Source organism: Phasianus colchicus, chromosome 17 (genome assembly GCF_987193195.1).
Source record: "Phasianus colchicus chromosome 17, bPhaCol1.hap1.1, whole genome shotgun sequence".
Lineage (NCBI taxonomy): Eukaryota > Metazoa > Chordata > Aves > Galliformes > Phasianidae > Phasianus > Phasianus colchicus.
In genome coordinates, this window is record NC_143452.1 from 10,285,208 (window position 1) to 10,302,737 (window position 17,530).

The 17,530-nt window shown below is 57.0% G+C and overlaps 1 protein-coding gene across 3 annotated transcripts; it reads right to left on the reverse strand.

Annotated features, from left to right (window-relative positions):
* Positions 1–30: 30 nt before the first annotated feature.
* Positions 31–17,517, reverse strand: BCL2L1 (BCL2 like 1). Of its 3 annotated transcripts, none has more exons than XM_031588902.2 (3): positions 17,387–17,517; positions 14,697–15,358; positions 31–1,692 (listed from the first exon to the last, which is right to left on the reverse strand). In XM_031588902.2, the coding sequence occupies exons 2-3, from the start codon at positions 15,246–15,248 to the stop codon at positions 1,555–1,557; spliced, it is 690 nt and encodes a 229-aa protein (XP_031444762.1). In that variant the 5' UTR covers positions 15,249–15,358; positions 17,387–17,517; the 3' UTR covers positions 31–1,554. The 3 variants fall into 3 exon arrangements, with proteins under 3 accessions (XP_031444762.1, XP_031444754.1, XP_090008580.1); XM_031588894.2 differs by lacking the exon at positions 17,387–17,517 and adding an exon at positions 15,556–15,686; XM_090152454.1 differs by lacking the exon at positions 17,387–17,517 and adding an exon at positions 15,582–15,647.
* Positions 17,518–17,530: the final 13 nt, after the last annotated feature.

Genomic DNA, 17,530 nt, shown 5'->3' on the forward strand with positions numbered 1-17,530 from the left:
GTGTCACATTCCCAAAAAACACAGCACCGGTTCCAATCACAGAGTTTATTTGTGGGCTCACCTCCACCTGCAAACCAAAGCGTTCAGCGCTCGCCCCGCAGGGCTGGGGAGCGGGGGTAGGAGAACACCCCACTCACACCCCACTCTCTCGAGTGCTCCATCAGCAGAGGAGCCCGGCCCCAGCCCTCTGCAGAGCATGGCACCACACATAAATACAGACATACAGATAACAAAAATAGCATTAGAGTATTCACAAATGAATAAAAACTACTCGGATATGTACAGCAGAGCGCGGGCGCTATGTACACAGCCCAGCCCGTCGGGACAGCCGGGGGGCCCTGCTGGTCTCCCAGGGATGAGGAGTTGCTCCTGAGGAAGCAGTGTGGTCACCTCTATCGCTTCACACATCCGTCACAGCCACACCACAGGACAGGGGCCCCACTGCCTGCGCTATGGGGACCAGCAGAAACTGGGAGAATGTGGCCCCCAGCCCTCAGCTCCTGCCACTGGCTCAGTCCTGCTCCCACCCCTGGGGTTGGCTTTACATTACATTGGTCCCATAGGCTCTCACCTACCCCAGCCGTTCCTCCGCTGTGGTCCCAGGGATGTACAAGAGCCTCATCCTGTGCTATCAGCTGCCTGTGGGGTCCTGATCCCCTGGCTGTTTTACACCCAGTTCCCTGCTCCTGCGCTTGCTGGGATGCTGTGGTCCCACAGGAGAGCCCCTTGTGCCACCCCCCCTACCTGGCTGTGTGTCTGCAGGAAGGAGAAGTGCTCCTTAATTCCCCTGCCTCCATCCTGGCCCCAATCCAACAGCAAAGCAGGGTCCTGGTGTGGGGTGCGTGGGGAGGGACGGACGTGGGGCACAAAGGAGGGCATGCAGTGCCACGCAGCAACTCTGATCGGAGGGAGGGGGATGAGGAAGAGGGGGTAAGAGGAAGAGGTACAGCTCTGTGCCTGGGGATAGAGGCTCTGGGGCCGCCAGGCAAGTCTGGGGCTACTCACCATCAGCCTTCTCCCAGTGCCCTCTGCCTCACTGCAGTGCCAGGCGAGCAGGGGACAATTGAGAGACGTGGCAGGGATGGCAAAGCTCAGCCCTGTCCCCGTGGTGGCCAGGCTGCTGCAGCAGGGCAGGGCTGGTAGTGGGAGCCCTGCTGGAGGCTGGAGCCCAGATCCTCGCTCTGGCTGGGGAACTTTATATTAGTGACACATCTACACACACGCACGCACTCACACATGCAAAAATAAGTCTGTTTATTCTTTTCAAAGTGATCTAAAGGATCCTTCAGGGCTGGGACACCTTCTAGCCACTACTGGTGGGATCTGCCCAGCACTGGGAGCTGTTGGCTCAAGTGCTGCATCGCTCTCAGCGCCTTTAAAACACAACGGAACGGTAAATGAGAGGGGCTACAATAAAAGGAGCTGGCGGCGCAAGGGAGGAAGCTCCATGGAGCGGGGTGAGTGCCCCGTGATGGTGATGGTGCTCGGGAGCTGGGTGGTGGAAGTGGCGGTGAAGGCGCAGCCATCCTGGTGCCAGGGGACACAACCACGGGGTCACTTGCGGCTCAGCAGGGATCCCAGCAGAAGCACTCCGGCCACGGTCGCCCCGGTCAGGAGCCATTTGTTGAAGGTCTCCTGGCCCTTCCTCAGCTCGGCAGCAGCATTATTCCCATACAGGTCCACAAAGCGCTCCTGTGGGCAGAAGAGAGCGGTGAGCAGGGAGGAGTGGGGCTGCAGTGCCAGCAGCGAGCAGCAGGGCGGCTGGGGGCCCTGGAGAACAGCCTGCCCTCGATCCCAGACCTCACAGGGTTCCCTCACCTCTGCTGCCCACTCCTCAGCCACAGTGCAGGCTGTGATAATTTTGGTCCTTTCCAAAGCTGGAAAAGGCCGAGGCATCCCGAAAAACAGAATCACGGTTGGTTGGAAGGAACCTTACAGCTCATCCAGTTCCCAATTCCTGCCACGGATTGGTTGCCCCTCCCCAGCTCAGGCTGCCCAGAGCCCCATCCTCCAATGATGGGGCACCCACAGCTTTCTGGGCAGCAGTGCCAGGGCCTCACCGCCCTAATGGTGGAAGGAGCAGAAAGGCTGCCAGGCTCCCACAGGCAGGAAAGCACTGGTGGGGATAGAGCGGATGACAGATGCCGTGTGCTTCCTTGCTCTGAATTATGCACGCAGGGCAGGGGGGGGAAGCACAGGACTGGCCATGAGAGAAGTTGATGCCAGGAAAGATTTGCAAGGAGAATACCACAAGGCTCTAAAATTAGCATCAAAGCGTGATCATTGCAGGAGAAAAACTGAGCCAGTGTCAGGCTGCACTCTGCACTGAAGGCTGAAAAGCAGCAGCACGGCCACAGCCCATGATCCCAATGCAAACATCACTGTGTGCAGGCCTCACGATCCCTCTGCTCCCCTGTTCTTTCTGGGTCACCTCGCAGCACTCTCTGCATTTTGCACTTGAGTTCTGCAAGTTGCTGCTGCAAAGCTGGACAAGAAGCCCTGCCTTCCCCCAGGCTGTGGGAGTGTGGCCAAGCACCAGCCCAGGAATGCAGCTGCTCCAGCCTGGCCCAGCCAAGCCGGCCTCTCCAGCCCTGCATCCCCAGCCACGGCCAGAACTGAGCAGATGGCACTGTGCAGCAAAGTGCTGCTGCCCCTCACCACTGATCCTGCAAAACCAAGGGGAAGCAGAATTCCAAGAACCTGGTTATCACCCTGCAATACCAAGGATAAGTGCAGGGCCCTGTGGTCAGCAACAAGGCAAGCTGCAGGGAGCTTCACTGCCCTGGTTTATCAGAGCTGAGCAGGAGCCCCAGGGCTACGGGTTGTGCACCTCTGGCCTTGGGACCTCCTGCAGCTCAGCCTCAGCCAGGGGCTGGCAGTGCTGTACCCTGAGCCATCTTCCCAGCAAGGTCTCTGCTCCCTGATAAGTGAATGCAGTTCCAGTAAGCAGCTGCTCTGGAAAAGCAGAGATAAGCCTGGCTGGCACTGTGCTGGTGTCACGCCTCACCACAGTGTTCCAAGGCTGGGACAGCATTCCTGCCTGGTCTTTCACCTTGCCACACGTTTGCATTGCACAGCAAGCTGTTGCACATCAAGGTGCTGCACTACAAGGTGTGCAGCTTGTCTTGCTTCCCCTGCTTGGCCACACAGCTCTCCCACTCAGCAGCCCACAACCACTGGTTCATGTAGGTGCTGCCAAGAGCAGCTGCTCCCAGCTCTGCTCAGCAGTCTCAGGAGGAAGGCTGTGGAAACAGACAGCGATGGATGGGAGGAGAGCCTAAACCAACGGAGGGGATATTTTTAATTACAGCATAGGAAATCCTGCTGATAGGTGGTGACAAGCAGAGGAGTGGTGACAGAATGTGGCAAGCAGAAGAACTGATGGGAACCAGTGGGCACAGGGGAGCAGGACAGCAGACACAGCATTGTCCAGAGCAGCCTCACTGCACCCCTGTGCTGTGGCCCCCATCTCCATCCCCTGGGTCACATCCCAGCTGCACACAAAGCACTCGATGCTGCAGCTGCACTCGGGTCAGAAGAAAGATGCTGTGCACATCAAGATATCTTCCCTGGAAAAAAGTCTTATTGCTCAGGTGTACTTCTGTCCCTCAGGGTTCTCCAGGGGCATGGAAAGAGATGTCCCCAATGTACCCAGTGAGGCCACAGAGGTGCCAGGGGCCACACAGATGGTAGCAACTCTGAGCCAGAGCCTCCCACAAGGGTGGGAAAAAAGAGTCACAGGGAGATGGCCCCCAGGGCAGAGGGGGACAGGACAGCATCCCATCCCTCGTGCTCCCTTTTCATTGGTACGCAGCTTGGGGAAAGGCAATTCCAAGAAGCATAGGTTTTGGAGAGCCTGTTTCTAAGAAAAGGAAGTGTTTGCTGAAGAAGAGATAAATGCATGTGGTGAACTATCAGGAGCTACAGGAGAAGAGCAGGGGGGTTGAAGGTTAGGGAAAAGCATCTTGCTGGGTTCCCACACCTCCTCCACTCTGCACCTGAAGTCCAGCACTCCGAGTACCAATTCTGACCATTCCGGCCTCGTGTTTGGACTTTGAGGCTTGTCCAGACACGTTCAGATAATTCTGGCCTCCCCCGGTCACCTTTATCTAAAAGGAAATATTTGGAATTCCTGAGTTGCTCAGAAGGAGGGCTATGGTAGCAACAGCACGTTGGTGTCACAATCTCTGGCCCCAGTACAGGCTGTTCCACTGCCCCAATGTCCCCGCCCCACTGACACACACCACAGAGGGATGCTCTGGCCCAGGCAGTGAGGAAACAGCACGAGGTTTCTTTACCTCGCTGAGGCAACCCCCAGTTTTGAAGCTCTGGGGAAAGACAGCCCTTCTTCTTGCTGCAGCTTCCTGCTGCCTGCACCCCGGTGCAGATCCTCTCCTGGGCCAGCAGCCCATGAGGGCTCACAGGACCTCATGAAGTGACTCAAACTGCCACCCACCCACCTCGAAATGCTGCCCCCAAGAAGGGTGCAGCAGCCCTTCAAACACAGACCGGCAGGCTGCAGCAAACGGAAAACATGAATGGGTTCAACTCAAAGTGCTCTCTGCCTTGGGTCTGACAGCACGTTAAGGAGATCCGAGGTTGAGCAGAGAGAGCATTCAGGACAGGCTTGAAAATGGGGAAGAGCCCGAGTTTCAGACTCCTGCTGCTCCACACGCCAGGCCAGCTGCCTTCATTCAGCAGCACAGGATGAACAGCGGGGACGACAGTCACTGGATCCCATTCATGGTGAGTGAAACAGACCAGGTTCCTCTTTCAAGATAAGCTGCAACACTTTGGGAAAGAGGATTCAGTAACACTGAGCTGTGAAGGGAGGTGAAGGCAGCAGATGCCAGCAATTAATCCCCATCTGCTCCCCTGCAAGGAGGGGAAGGGGCAGCTGCACCTTGGGTACCCCAGGCTCCCTTTTGTGGCAGGCACCGAGGTGCTGAGAAGCAGCATCAATGAGCCAGGCCCAGGATCCTCTTATAGTGAGCCAGGGCCACATGGTGCAGCTTTGACACGGGGACACTGGCAGCAGACAGAGGGCTTCCCCATGCCCTGAACACTGATGTGGGGCTGACGGGGTCCCACTGCCACCAGGGCTGTGCTTTGTGTGCATGGAGCAGACCAGAGCCTGGCTGCCAGCACCAGCTGCATGTCACAGCCCCCACCTGCGCTCCATCCCACAAGCATGCACCTATTGAGACAGCCCCACGCAACCAGCTCGGCGCACACAAAAGGCTTTCCCAGCCCAGAACCTTATTGTGCTTTATGAAAAATGAGCTGGCTCTCTGAAACCTCCTGTGGGATGAACCCACACTGCTCCCAGACAGATTGAAAGCGGTGCAGCGAGGTTAAGTGCTCTGCCTGGGGTTGTGGATGAGCCAGCAGCGTGACCCACAGCATCTGACTCCCGATCCACACATCCTCATCACGAGGCAATGTTTCACTTGAAAACAAGGCGCTCTGTTTCTGTTGTACCTTAGCTGTAAGTACAGCTGTGTCACTGCTAAGAGGTTACGGCCAGGAGCGGAGTCATCTGGGCAAACAGACATTCGTTAATGAGATGCTGGGAACAGTTTTGTGCTCAGAAAGGAGACAGGCGTGCAGAAAGAAAGGCAGCAGCTCAGTGCAGAGCAGAACAAAGCCTCGCGTCGGCAGCAACCTGTTCCCAGAGCCCCTGTGGGCTGCCAGCTCACCGCATGGGACTGGCATGTGCAAACCTGTAGGTGAAGCACGAGGAGGGAGGGGGGAGGGAAGGCTGCTGAGGTCGTTCAGAAAAACGGAAAACATAAGTATTCCCAAAGGCTGCCAGTGGGATCCTGTAAACACAGCTCAGCGGGTCCCTGTGCAGTGGGTGCAGTGGGTCCCTCTACGCCATCTGAAGGTTCCCAATGCCCCACTATCCAAGAAGGTTCAACCCCAGGCTCACAGCAAGCAGGGATGCCCCCGACCTGCCCCATCTCCAGCCCAGTCGCAAAGGAGGGCAGTGGCATCACCCCATTTGCGCAGACCTGGAGCACAGGAGCGCAGCCTGAGCCCTCGGCCAGTGCGCATCGTGCCAAGATCTGCCATCCAGGCGCCGCTCTGAGCTTCTCCAGGCTCTCAGCTTCGGGCTGGGGATGGGACACGGGTTGGGGAAGGGCCGTGGGGACGGACACACCGCAGCTGCACGCCCCAGGGACGAGGCTGTGTTATGCAAATACCGACCTCCAGGGAAGCAGCTGCCGATTTCCATCACAATGGCCGGGAATGCCGCCCGCCCGCTCGGGGTGCGGAGCTGCGGGGCTGTGCGTGCGGATGGACCCGCAGCTCCGCAGGGCGACGAGCTCAGCCCCACACCGAGCCCTGCCCCGACGAACCTGCAGGGCTTCAGCGCACGCCGGGGTTGGAGCCAGCTCTTCCCTAAGCAGAAACAAACCCTCAGCAGCACATTCCAGCCCTAATCCTTGCCGCGGCAGCCTCCTGTCAAACTGGTTTCATCACCAGCTCCAGGGAACCTGCAATAACCCCACACCATTCAGCACAATTTTAGCGTTTTCCAAATACATGAAAGGGGCTCGGAAGACAGCTGTAACCCCTTTCTCTGCCCCAGAGACTGCTGCACGCAGCAAGAGATGCAGGGGAGGGAATTGTGCTCTCCCGTTTCAGAAATCTGCTGAAACATTAATGTGTATTAAAGCAGGAGACGGTGCGAGTGACTAATCTACTTGCATCCATCTTTCATCAGTGCTTCTCCCAGAACTCACCGGGCTGAGGGCTCCCAGGGGTGCAGGAGCCCAGGCCAGCAGCAGGCTCAGGGCACGGGGAACCACGAGCCCACGGCACAAAGGCACAGCCAAGAACACGTGGGCTGAGCCGGATCCACTCAAGAGATTAGCACCTGCTGGGAATGGGATTGTTTTCCGAAGAGCATTAAGCCGAATAGTCCAAGGAAAGACGTCTCTCTCTGATGCTTCTCCCCAGCAGACAGATGGTGTCTGAGCCCCGGCAGGCACAGCAGCCTGCCCGCCTTTTGTGCGAGGGGCACGCTTCGGGGGCAGGGGATGCTCCTGCTTTAATTTCATGGCGATTCCTTGGATCGAGCTTGGCACACGGGGAGAGCACCTCCGTGGTCCTGCAGCACCCAGGGAACAAAGCTCTATTTTCATCTTATGCTTCTCCCAAATGGCAGCCCGTGCCAATGATGCTTTGTGCTCACGTGTGCCCAGGTGCAGAGCCACCCTCCCCTCACCCTGGGCTGTTGTGTGATCCTCGCAGCTCTCCCCAGCAACTAACCTCACCAACAGCCCTACCCCCAGCCAGGGGCCCTGCTGGGGTGGTGCTGGGTGCACTCCTCACAGTGCCTGCTGCCTGGCCGTCCTACCTGGAGTCACCTGTCCCCAGCATCCCAGCAGCACACCCAGCTTCCCTCTGCATCCCGAGCGCCTCCCAAGGCTGCAGCATTCTTTACGTGGCACTTGAATGAAAAAGGGGAAAGGGTGGAGGGGCAGGAAGAGGAGGAAGATGTGCTCATTCTGTTTTCGCTTCCTGTTAGTCCACATGAAATCTCAAATAATTCCGGCCGTGGAGTCACTTATAGCACAATCCTCACCGACTTGAGGGGAAGAAGCAGAGGACAGAGCTGATACAGCAAATGTATGAGAACAGTGCAGCAGGAGAAGGGGACTTTATGTTCTGCTCTGGGCTCCTCCATATGTGCTGTTGCATGAAATAATCACTGGCTGGTGCACTGGAAGCTTCTAAATGAGGTCAGTTGCTCTAATAAAAGACATTAGCTCTCTGACAAGTGCAATACGCTCCTGAGCTGTAGTGTTCCAGGATGGAAGCACTTACAGCACCACTGCGGTTGTCCATTCACAGGCAGCAACCCCTCATTTTTTCAGCACATAAGCCTTATGTCACCCAGAACTGCCTGGGGCCACACACACACACCCTGCCTGCACGTCCCAGCCTAGGCCATGAGCTTCATGCACAGCAGTGCCACGTCCTGCCACCCACCATTCCTCTTGCACAACAGGGACCTCATGAGGTCCCTGACCTTCTGCAGCCTAAGTCATAATAAAAGCACAGCAACGTGCAGATGGAACCAACAGCTGCCCTGCTCCGCTGGAGCACAGCATAAGCTGCTCACAAACACAGCCAGCTACACGACAGCCTCTTCTCTTGGCTTTCCAAAGAGCCCTTCATCCTGCAGCAGGGAGGAAAGCTCTTTTCTCCTTGGAGCAGCAACCACCAGCTCCAGCAGCCACCTCTGCTTGGGCACGCAGTCCAGCTGCAGGACAGGACTGGGTATGGGCAGCATGCATTGTGTCACTGGGTGGCCTGCAGGACTGCTCAGCAGCTCTTGTCTCCCTTCTGGTGCAAGCTCCTGCTCTGGGCCCTGCATACTGCCAGGCAGCTGCATTTTGGAGTGTTTGATGATAGCTGAGAGAGCCCCAGGCTGGCAACAGCTCCAGCAGCATGAAACCAGCAGGGCAGCCCTACTCCCAGCCCAGCTCAGGCAGCCCTGTGCCCACAGGTGAGCCTGCCCTGTATGCCCTGGGCTCCTGACCCCAAGGGTGACAGCCCTGAGCCAGTGCCAGCAGCCAGCTGCTAATTGGATCTACTTAAATCAAGAGCTATGTCTGCAGACACAGCTGAAATGCAAGCTTGAGCAGGAAGGAGGATAATGCAATAAATTCAAGCAGCTCTCCCCAGGGGAATCACAGACCCCTGAACGTTCCCCTTGCTTGAACACATCTCACTGCCCTTCCTCGTACACGACGTGTTAACGGCTATCAAGACGGAGCCAGAGCAACCACTGCTGCCATGCCGGTAGCAGATCCCACACCGAGCTCCCCCAGCTTCCATTGGCAGAGGGGGCAGAGCAGGACAGCGCAGCGCTCCCGCAGGAACCGCTCTGGTTAATGCTCTGAATCGCGGCCGCTCCTCCCTCCCTCGCTATCCCGGAGGCACACAGCCGTGCTGAGTGCACTGGGTTTCCCATTAAAGAGATCCTGAGAGACAGCACTGGGCTGGTACACGTGCGCACGTGTCCGAGGGAAGGCAGGGGCGGAGGAGGGATGCTGGCTGCACGGAGCTGCGGCAGGCGTTCCCTCCTGGAGGCAGTCCTTCCCAGCACTGTTCAGCCCTTGGAATTTTTATTTTATTTTTAATTTTCTCGAACTAAATTAAACATGAAGATAAAATAAGTAAAATACCTAAAAATAAAGAAAAAAAAAATTAAAAACCAAAAACAACCCTAAAAGGAACGTTTTGACAGCACAAGTAGGTCACAGCTCCCTGGCGTGCAAGCTGTGGCTCAGCCCCCCCCCCCCCCCCCCCTTGGGTTCACAACTGACATCTCTCTTCAAACACTGCCTCCCGAAACCCACACCTGCTCCCCGGTAACCCCAGCTGGGGCCATCTGCTAACGGCTTGGCCCCTGCCGGCCCCCACGACCTCACTGTGCTGCAGTGCATGCTATGTCCCACCTGGAGGCTGCCAACAACCCCCAAGCCCCAGCCGAGCCCCCACGCACAGCCACCAGCCAAGCCCACGCAAGGGAAGCTCTCGTGGGCCACAGGAGTGTTTCCTCTAATTAAACCCTCGGTGTCCCCAGGACATCCTGAAACACAACTTTAGAGATTTTGCAGCAGCAATCATTTCTCTGCACGCCCTCCCAGGTGGAGTCAGGGAGGAGGGACTGGCTTTCCCTGTCCAAGGGCAGAGCAGCCAGCCAAGGAGTGCCCTGGCACAGAGCAACACTGCTTCCCTTTCATGCCTCTTATCATCCTTCATCTGTAGTCAGTCGGAACAATAGTGGTTGAGGGCAACATCCCTCTCAGAAGGGCAGGAACGTGGCTGCTTTCCTGCCACTCCGAGCCAGCAGCCGCCCTGCACTGAGTGTACTTTCACCCTGAATCATCCAGGAAGAAAGGCAGCACCTCCAAGACTCCCCTTCTGGGATCACCAGAGGGGACGGGCAGCCTCTCCCACCCCTTTTCACATTGCCATGTCAGAAACCACCATCAATCCCCTTGGCTCTCAGTTCAGCAGCTCAGCTGCACTTGTACAACTGATACCCATCCCTCTCCTTCCCTCTGGGAATGCTCTGGCTTCGCACTTAGTGGGGAAATAGCTGCTGGATGAATACTCCTTGTGCTGTCAGGAAGGGGCTATGCTTGCAGCCTGCAGCAGGTAGGTAGAAATGAAAGGAGAGAAGCTTGAGCAGAGGCCTTGGAGCATGGCACCATGCTAATGCCTGGTGTGGGCTGTATGAGTATCAGTGCTGCAGGAGGTGGACAATACACACACGAACACCAAGCTGCTACCAGCTGAGCACTCCAGACACATTCAGAATGCTGCAGAGCACGCTGCTCCTTCCCAACCCTCCTGGCTGGGTCGTGGTGCCCCACAGCAGCTACAATGGGTTGTGCTGAGGGAAGGACCCAGCTCCCTTCTACACAAGGGCGGGATGATCAAGATGACCAGCATTATCCAGAGCAGCTGTGAACACAGAGCAGTAAGAAACAGTTTGTTAATAATTTCACAGGTGCTTTTTAAAAGCCACGGCTCTTTGGATTAAAGCATCTCAGAGAGCTTTACGAGTGTGAGTTCCCACAGGCTCCCCTGGGAGGGGAGGAAATGCTATCCCCTTGTGCTGCAGCGCTCGGGGTTAAGCGGCTGCCCCGAGTCACAGCCAGCGCCAGCCCCAGAGATGGCAGTTCTGCCTTGCAGGCGCCTGTTGTAATCACAGATCTAAGGAACGTAATCAAACTGCACCACACGCCCAGGGGCAGAAGGAAAACAGGCCGGGGCCCCAGAGAAGGAGAGCAAAAGGGGTGAAAAGCAGAGCTCTGGAAACACGTTTTTGCATCTTTCACGGTCTAGCGGCAGGAATGCTGCTGTGGCCGGGCAGGAAGCGGCAGTGGAAGTCATTCCAATGGCATTTCCTGGAGAGCACTGCAGAAAAGACTCCCGGTTCCCAGCCAGCTGGAGGAGCTGCCAGTGCTGCAGAGCCCAGAGCTCCAGCTATAGCCACCTGGGGTGCACTGCCATCCTGCCTCAGCAGCACCTGGTACTGGTGAGGGATAGCAGGGACTTGGCTGGGGACAGCGCTTCTTCACCCCAAGCAGGTGACGGTGGGATCATCATCTCAGCTGCAAGGGGTCCAGAGCATAGAACTGAAGGCAAAGCAGAGAGTATCCTTGCTTATTGCCTGGTCACATCCCACAGCCAGCTCTGCCAACACATAAAGCTGAGCTGAGAGCTCAAACAAGATCAACAGCGCCTGGGCATCCCAAAACCTTGTGTACTAACAGTCATTCATTCAGGCAGCGTCAAAACTTTGGAAAGCAGTGCTCTCCCAGAGGTGGCTGCATTCCCCACAGAGCACAGTGTGCAGCTGGGCCACTCTATACGTGCCATGCACACCTCATGCTGCTCTCCTGCATATCTCAGGGTACAGCAGCAGCAGAATGGGGCAGCCAGCATCACTGGGTACAGGGGGAAAATGTGTGCAGTTTGTGTGCAGGCCAACGAGCATTTCTGAAGAGCTGAATGGGAGTCTAGCTATCAACATGAAATCATTGAGAAGGTTGGAGCAAGAGCACAGGATGAAATCCCAGCTGCAATCTGTCATATGACGCACTCTGAGTCATTTCCTACCATTCAAGAAAAAAAATTGAGAAAATACAAAATGAGTTCGCTACACTGACATCTTCTAAGGGTTTTCCCCAAAGAGAACCACAGCTTCCAGTCCATTGCAGAGCAGTACAACGTGTCTACCTCAGCACATGGAGCCCTGATGGCCACAATGCACTGACAGCATGGGACTCACAGGGAATAGTCCACTCCAGACCAACCTGGACTGGCAGGATTCAGAAGCTACAGACATAACAGAGACCCTGCACACTTTCAGCCCTGGCCTCCACCACATATCCTGTTCTTGCCTCTGTGCACACAGGGCTACCCCCAAGTCCTCCACAGCACTGGATGTAGGCCATAGTCTGTACATTTAACTTCAAAGGAAACACAGTCACCCAACATCGTCACTGCTCAGCTCCCTCCCTCTTAACACATCAGGCATGGCCAGTGCACCTCTGCATGTCAGGCACTTCTTCATTCACCTTGCGTTTCCTCCTCTCACATCTGACCTCTCGCCAGATTTCTCCACACCCCATTGATGCCACAGATCACCATTGGCCTCACTGTTTAAAGTTCACAGCCAGGGGGATTCAGTGCTGGTCAAAGCATCTACTTCCAGAACACATGCTGGTTGGTTTTGATGAGTCACAGAGGCAGCAGCTCTCTTCAGCCCTGGGTTGGCTATTAAAATCCCCTAAAGTTCTGCTTGTGTGTTTGTTTTCCTAGTAGCAGATTGTGGAGTGATGGAGAAGCCAAGGCAGGGCCAGTAAACATGACAAAATATACCCACGTTGATATTACACAGCAAGATTTATCATTACTTCCCCTTCAAAAAATGGTTTCTCTGGAAAGCTGTTATAGTCCAGCACTCAGCAGCCTGAGCAGTCCTCTCTGAAGGCAAACCCTCACTCCCACCACCATCCTCTGCTCTCCTTTGTTTGGCCTATTCCACGCCCTGGGACCCACTGCACCTCTTGGGAAGGCTGGGAGCAGACCTGCAGCAAACAGGGCAGCAGGAGAGGGGCTGCTCTGCTCCAGCCAGTTTGCTCCCTGTAGCAGGAGTCACATTAGGGCCTAGGGAGCATCCCCATGGATGCACCGTATCGCAGGCACTCAGGAGCCTACACAGCACCTGATGAAGAAAGGCTGAGGGAGCTGGGGGTGCTCAGCCTGGAGAAGGCTCCATGGAGATCTCAATGTGGCTTTTCAGTACTTGAGGGAAGCTAGCTTATAAGCCTGCTTGTTGGAGGCTGCTGGGTTGGATCCCCTTGCTACGGCCCCCATGCAGCACCCAGCTCTGTTTCACACACAGCAGCAAGGTCGGGAACCCCAGTCAAGGTTGGGAGGAGAGAGCAAGGCTGCTCTCCTGGGAAAGGAGCAGGCTAACAGAGATCTTCAAAGGCAGAGTGGGTGGGTGGGTCAGATAGGGCAGTCCTGGCCCTTCTGCAATCTATTTGAACAAATATTTGCTACAAACAATGAATTTAGAGACAGAGACACAAAAAAATTGAAGAGTCTTAACTGTGATAGCTGACTGGGGGTGGGGAAGTGAGGGAGGAGGTATTTCATTCCCTACAAGCAGAGACCAGTGATTTTCCACCAGTGATTTAATCTAAATCCCCCAGAGAGTTCATTTACAAAAAATCAGATTGCATTATCGCCTAGGTCTCCAGGATACAACCCAATCCGTCACTAACAGCAACAGCCACACTAGCTTGGAAACCTCAATTTGATCACTCAATTCCAAGACTAATCTGTGGCTTTAAAAGCCAAAGGCAGAGGGAGGGGGGGGGGGAAGGAACTCAGCATTTGGCCAGCGTTATCTGCGCGATGAGAGAGCTAATGGGCTAGACAAAGCCAGCCAAAATAGCCAGCAGATCCCAGGTTATTAATCGAAACCAAGCTTCAGAGCAGCCCCACCCAGGCAGTGCCCCAGGGCGGCCACATTCCAGGAATTCCTGTGTGCTGGGTGCACCGCTCCCTCCCTGGGTGCACCTACTCCCCACGGTCCTGGTGCTGCTGAGGGGCCAGGAGGAGTCCTGTGTGTCCCAGCTGCCAGGAGGGTGTAGAGCTGGCCTTGAGGACCCTGCCCTGCGGCCCTGTGTTGGGCTGCTGGGAGCTTGGGATGAATAAGGCTAAAAGGCCACAGCACGCATGCAAAGGAGGCAGTACCCCACTGTTTAGATGCTAACGATTGATAACGTGAACTCTTTCCAGTGGGCACCAGTAAAGGTTACATCAGCAGGGAATCACTAAGATGCAGAAGTAGAAGCAAAGAGAAAACTCAAACATCTGCAGGCTATATACCTCCTGCTGGCAATCCCATGCCGTCCTGCACAGACAGACCAAGCATTTCAAGAATGCTTCCTGAAGAAATGCTTATTCATGTTAATACCTAACCACTGAAAGCACTCAGTGTGCTGCTCAGGGCGGCTGGGAATACAGCTCCAAGCCAAGCAAGGAGCAGCTGAAGACACAGCAGCTCCCTGGCACAGAGCTTCTCTGCACCATGCTGTGAGGGGCTGCTCCCAGCAGCCCACCCACAGAGAGCTGCTGCAGGATTCACTCCGCTGCGATGGTAGGGGCAGACATCGTCCCATCTCCAGAATGAAGAAGTAGCTGTTACCCCACCAGATCACAGGGCCAGGCTGGAACACTGCTGAGCACATAGAGGAGGAAGCTCCACTCCCTGCTGTTAAATGACACGAGGAACATGCCCAAGAGCAAGGGCTCCCATTTGAAGAACAAGCTTGGATGACATTACATTTCCACAGGCTCTTGGAAAATGGGTCTCTTATGTAACAGCCAGGGAGAAGGAGGAGAAAAAGGGATGCAGGAGGACAAATCAGAATGTTAACTCTTTGTTTCAACAACAGTGGACTGACCCTCTTGCAGCAGAGCATTAAGAACGTAGAGGGAAGGGCCATGTACCAATCTATTGCCCTCCCTGCAAGGTCTAGACCGAGCACAAGCACAATCACTGCAGGCAGCTTGATGTGGCCAGCACCGCTGCTGGCCTTGAGCTAGGATGCAGGGAGTCATCCCTATGGGAGAGCAGTTCTTACCCAGCCGCCATTCTCCTGGATCCAGGGATCTAGATGGTCGGTCAAATACGTGGTCATCCAAGACACAATGCGTCCCACCAGTACCCGCATCTCCTTGTCCACGCTCTCCACGCACAAAGCCCCTCCGAAGGAGAAGAAAGCCACGATGCGCCCCCAGTTCACACCATCATGGAAGAGTTCGTTCACTACCTGCTCAAAGCTCTGGTACGCCGTGCCAGGGGTGATGTGGAGCTGGGAGGTGAGGTCGCTGAAAGCCCTCCGGTACCTCAGCTCAAACTCATCCCCTGCATCTCTCAGCGCCTGCCTCACGTCAGATGCTCGAACAATTTCATGAACTTCCAGGCTGCTCCTGTGCACGGTGGCTCCATTCACTACGTGGCCGGCAGGCGGGTGCCAGGATGGGCTCCCATTGAGGACGCTGTCCATCTCTGCCTCTGCTGCAGTGTCAGTCCTGTTCTCATCCTCTTCCTCCAGCTCGCTCCAGCAGTGCCCCTTCTGCGAGAGCTTGTAGGAAACAAAGTCAATCACTAACTCCCGGTTACTGCTGGACATTTTCACACCTGAGACGCCCTCAATGAGTCCATGGTCCAGTGCACGAGCAGATGAGCACACTCAGCAGCTCCCGGCTCCACACTCCCTCGCGACCGGCGAACACATCCGACCTTTGCACAGACAGAGAAGAAAAGAGAGGCAAGGAAACGGTTAACACGACAGCTTGCTGCGCCGTGCACATCAATAGCTTAACGTTACACTGAGCTCATCATCCAGCTTCGCTGGGAACCGACGCCGCACACAGAACAGTGACCCCCCCCTCTCCTCCCGAGGTCAATCCCAGCCCTCCCGCAGCCCCGGGGCTCACCGGGCGCAGGCAGAGCCGGGGCTCACCGGGCGGAGGCTGAGAGCTGCGGGTGCTGCGGGCGGCCCGGCCCCGCTCCGCTCCGTCAGTCCCGGAGACGCCGCGGAGGCGGAGGCGGAGGCAGCACCGCCCCCACCCGGCCCCTCCCGTTAAAGGGCCCGGCCGCGCCCCCCGCCGGCATTGCCCAACGGGACCGCCGGTGTCCGAGCCGGGGCTGCAGCGCACCGCTTCCCGTTCCCATCCCCGGGGCTCGCACCGGCCCCGTGCCCCTCGGAACGGCCCCCAGCGAGGGGAAATGGGAGGGAGAAAGGCTCCAAGTGTCCTTTAAAAGCAGCAAGTAAGAGGTGCGGGGGTCTCCTTTAGAGGTTTGTCCCCGTGGCTGCAGTGGGAGAAAAGATGCACAGGTATGAGAGGCATACCTAGGAATAAGGAACAGAAACAACCCCAGGAAAAGTCTTCTAAAGACTTCCAGCAACTACACACAGGTGAAACCACCGCTGATGTGAAAATAAAGGGCGTTTGTAACGTTATTTAAACTGCCTGAGGTCTCTACACTCAGTTGAATGCTCTGTTTCCTCTGCACAGCTCCTGCTGCCCCTCCTCCCCACGTGGCATCTCTGTCCCTGCATGCACCCCAGCATCCTTCATGCAATGCATTCTTTGCCAGTCCGTATCCCCATCAGCCCCCCCTGAGGTCTGCAAGGAGAGCTTGGAATGGCTGCTCCTCCCCAGGACCCATAGCAGTGGGCAGTCAGGGCTGCAGAAAGCACAGTCACTGTTCTGTTCCCGCCCCCTCGAGGAAAGCTGGGGAGAGAAAGCTCTGGGCTGGGAAATCTCAGCTCATTCCGGCTTCTGGCAGAGAGAGTTGGATTAAAGTAATTTGACGCTGAGAGAAGGCAACTCCCTGGCACTCCCACGGTGCTCCTACCCCACTCCACCCCTCCCTGCTGCTCAGTGCCAAGGCTCCGTGCTCCCACGGTGTCCCCACGGTGCCCTCATCCCTGCCAGCCCCAGCAGCCTGGGAGGTCCCACGGTTGCAGAGGGCTTCCAGCAGAACCGAGATTTAAGTTTCCTTCTCCAAAAGGCAGATAACGAAGCGTACGATCTACAAAGAAAGCAGGGGCCGCTCCTCTGCTCGCAGCGACGGTGTGTTAAGCTCTCAGTAATTTATGTGCTGTGCAAATGGCGTTTCTCTGTAACCTTCTTTTCGTGCCAAAGCCTGTCAGTGAGTCAGAGCGGTGCAGGACTGGGTCACGGGTAAGGGCAAGGGCCGCAGGGCAATGCACAAAGCACCGCCGTGCTGGTTTGTGGGCTGTGAGCCGTGACATCCCCAGGGACGGCAGTGCTGCAGGGCCGCAGCTCGGCCCCGACGGACGGGAACAAAAGGTGCCGCAGCCCAGGCGGGGCGGGCTGAGAGCTGCGGGGTTCGTCGGGATGGAGACCCTGGGGTACCGCAGCCCCACGGACAAAGGGCTCCCACCCGTCCTAAGGGGAGGCCTCGGCGCACAGCCTGCCCACAGCCCGGCTTTCTCAGGGAAGCGGCTCCGGTACCCGCGAGGGACAGCGACGGCCCCAGGAGGGCTGCGGGAGGGGCGGCCCGGCCCCCAGCGCCGCCTCGGCCCCTCGCGGCCACCGTACAGACGCGCGGAGGGGCGGGGCCGCCCGCACGGGGCCCGCACACGAGGGCCGCCACAGGGCACGCGCCCACGCGGCCCGCCCCTCGCCGCCAGCCAATCATCCGCTGCGAGAGTTCTGCGAGGGCGGGGCCAGCGAGCGGCCTCTCTCATTGGCGGAAGCGCGCGTCGCTCACGGCTCGTCCCGCTCCGCCCCTCACCTCAGCGATCGGTGGAGGGTCCGGGCCCGTACAGACCCCGCTCCGCGGGCCCAACCGGCAACGACGCAGGGGGTGGCCGGGAGCCCCGCCGGGTCTCGGCCCGCTCAGCAGTCCCCGGTCTCCTGCCGCATCACCACCGAGCGG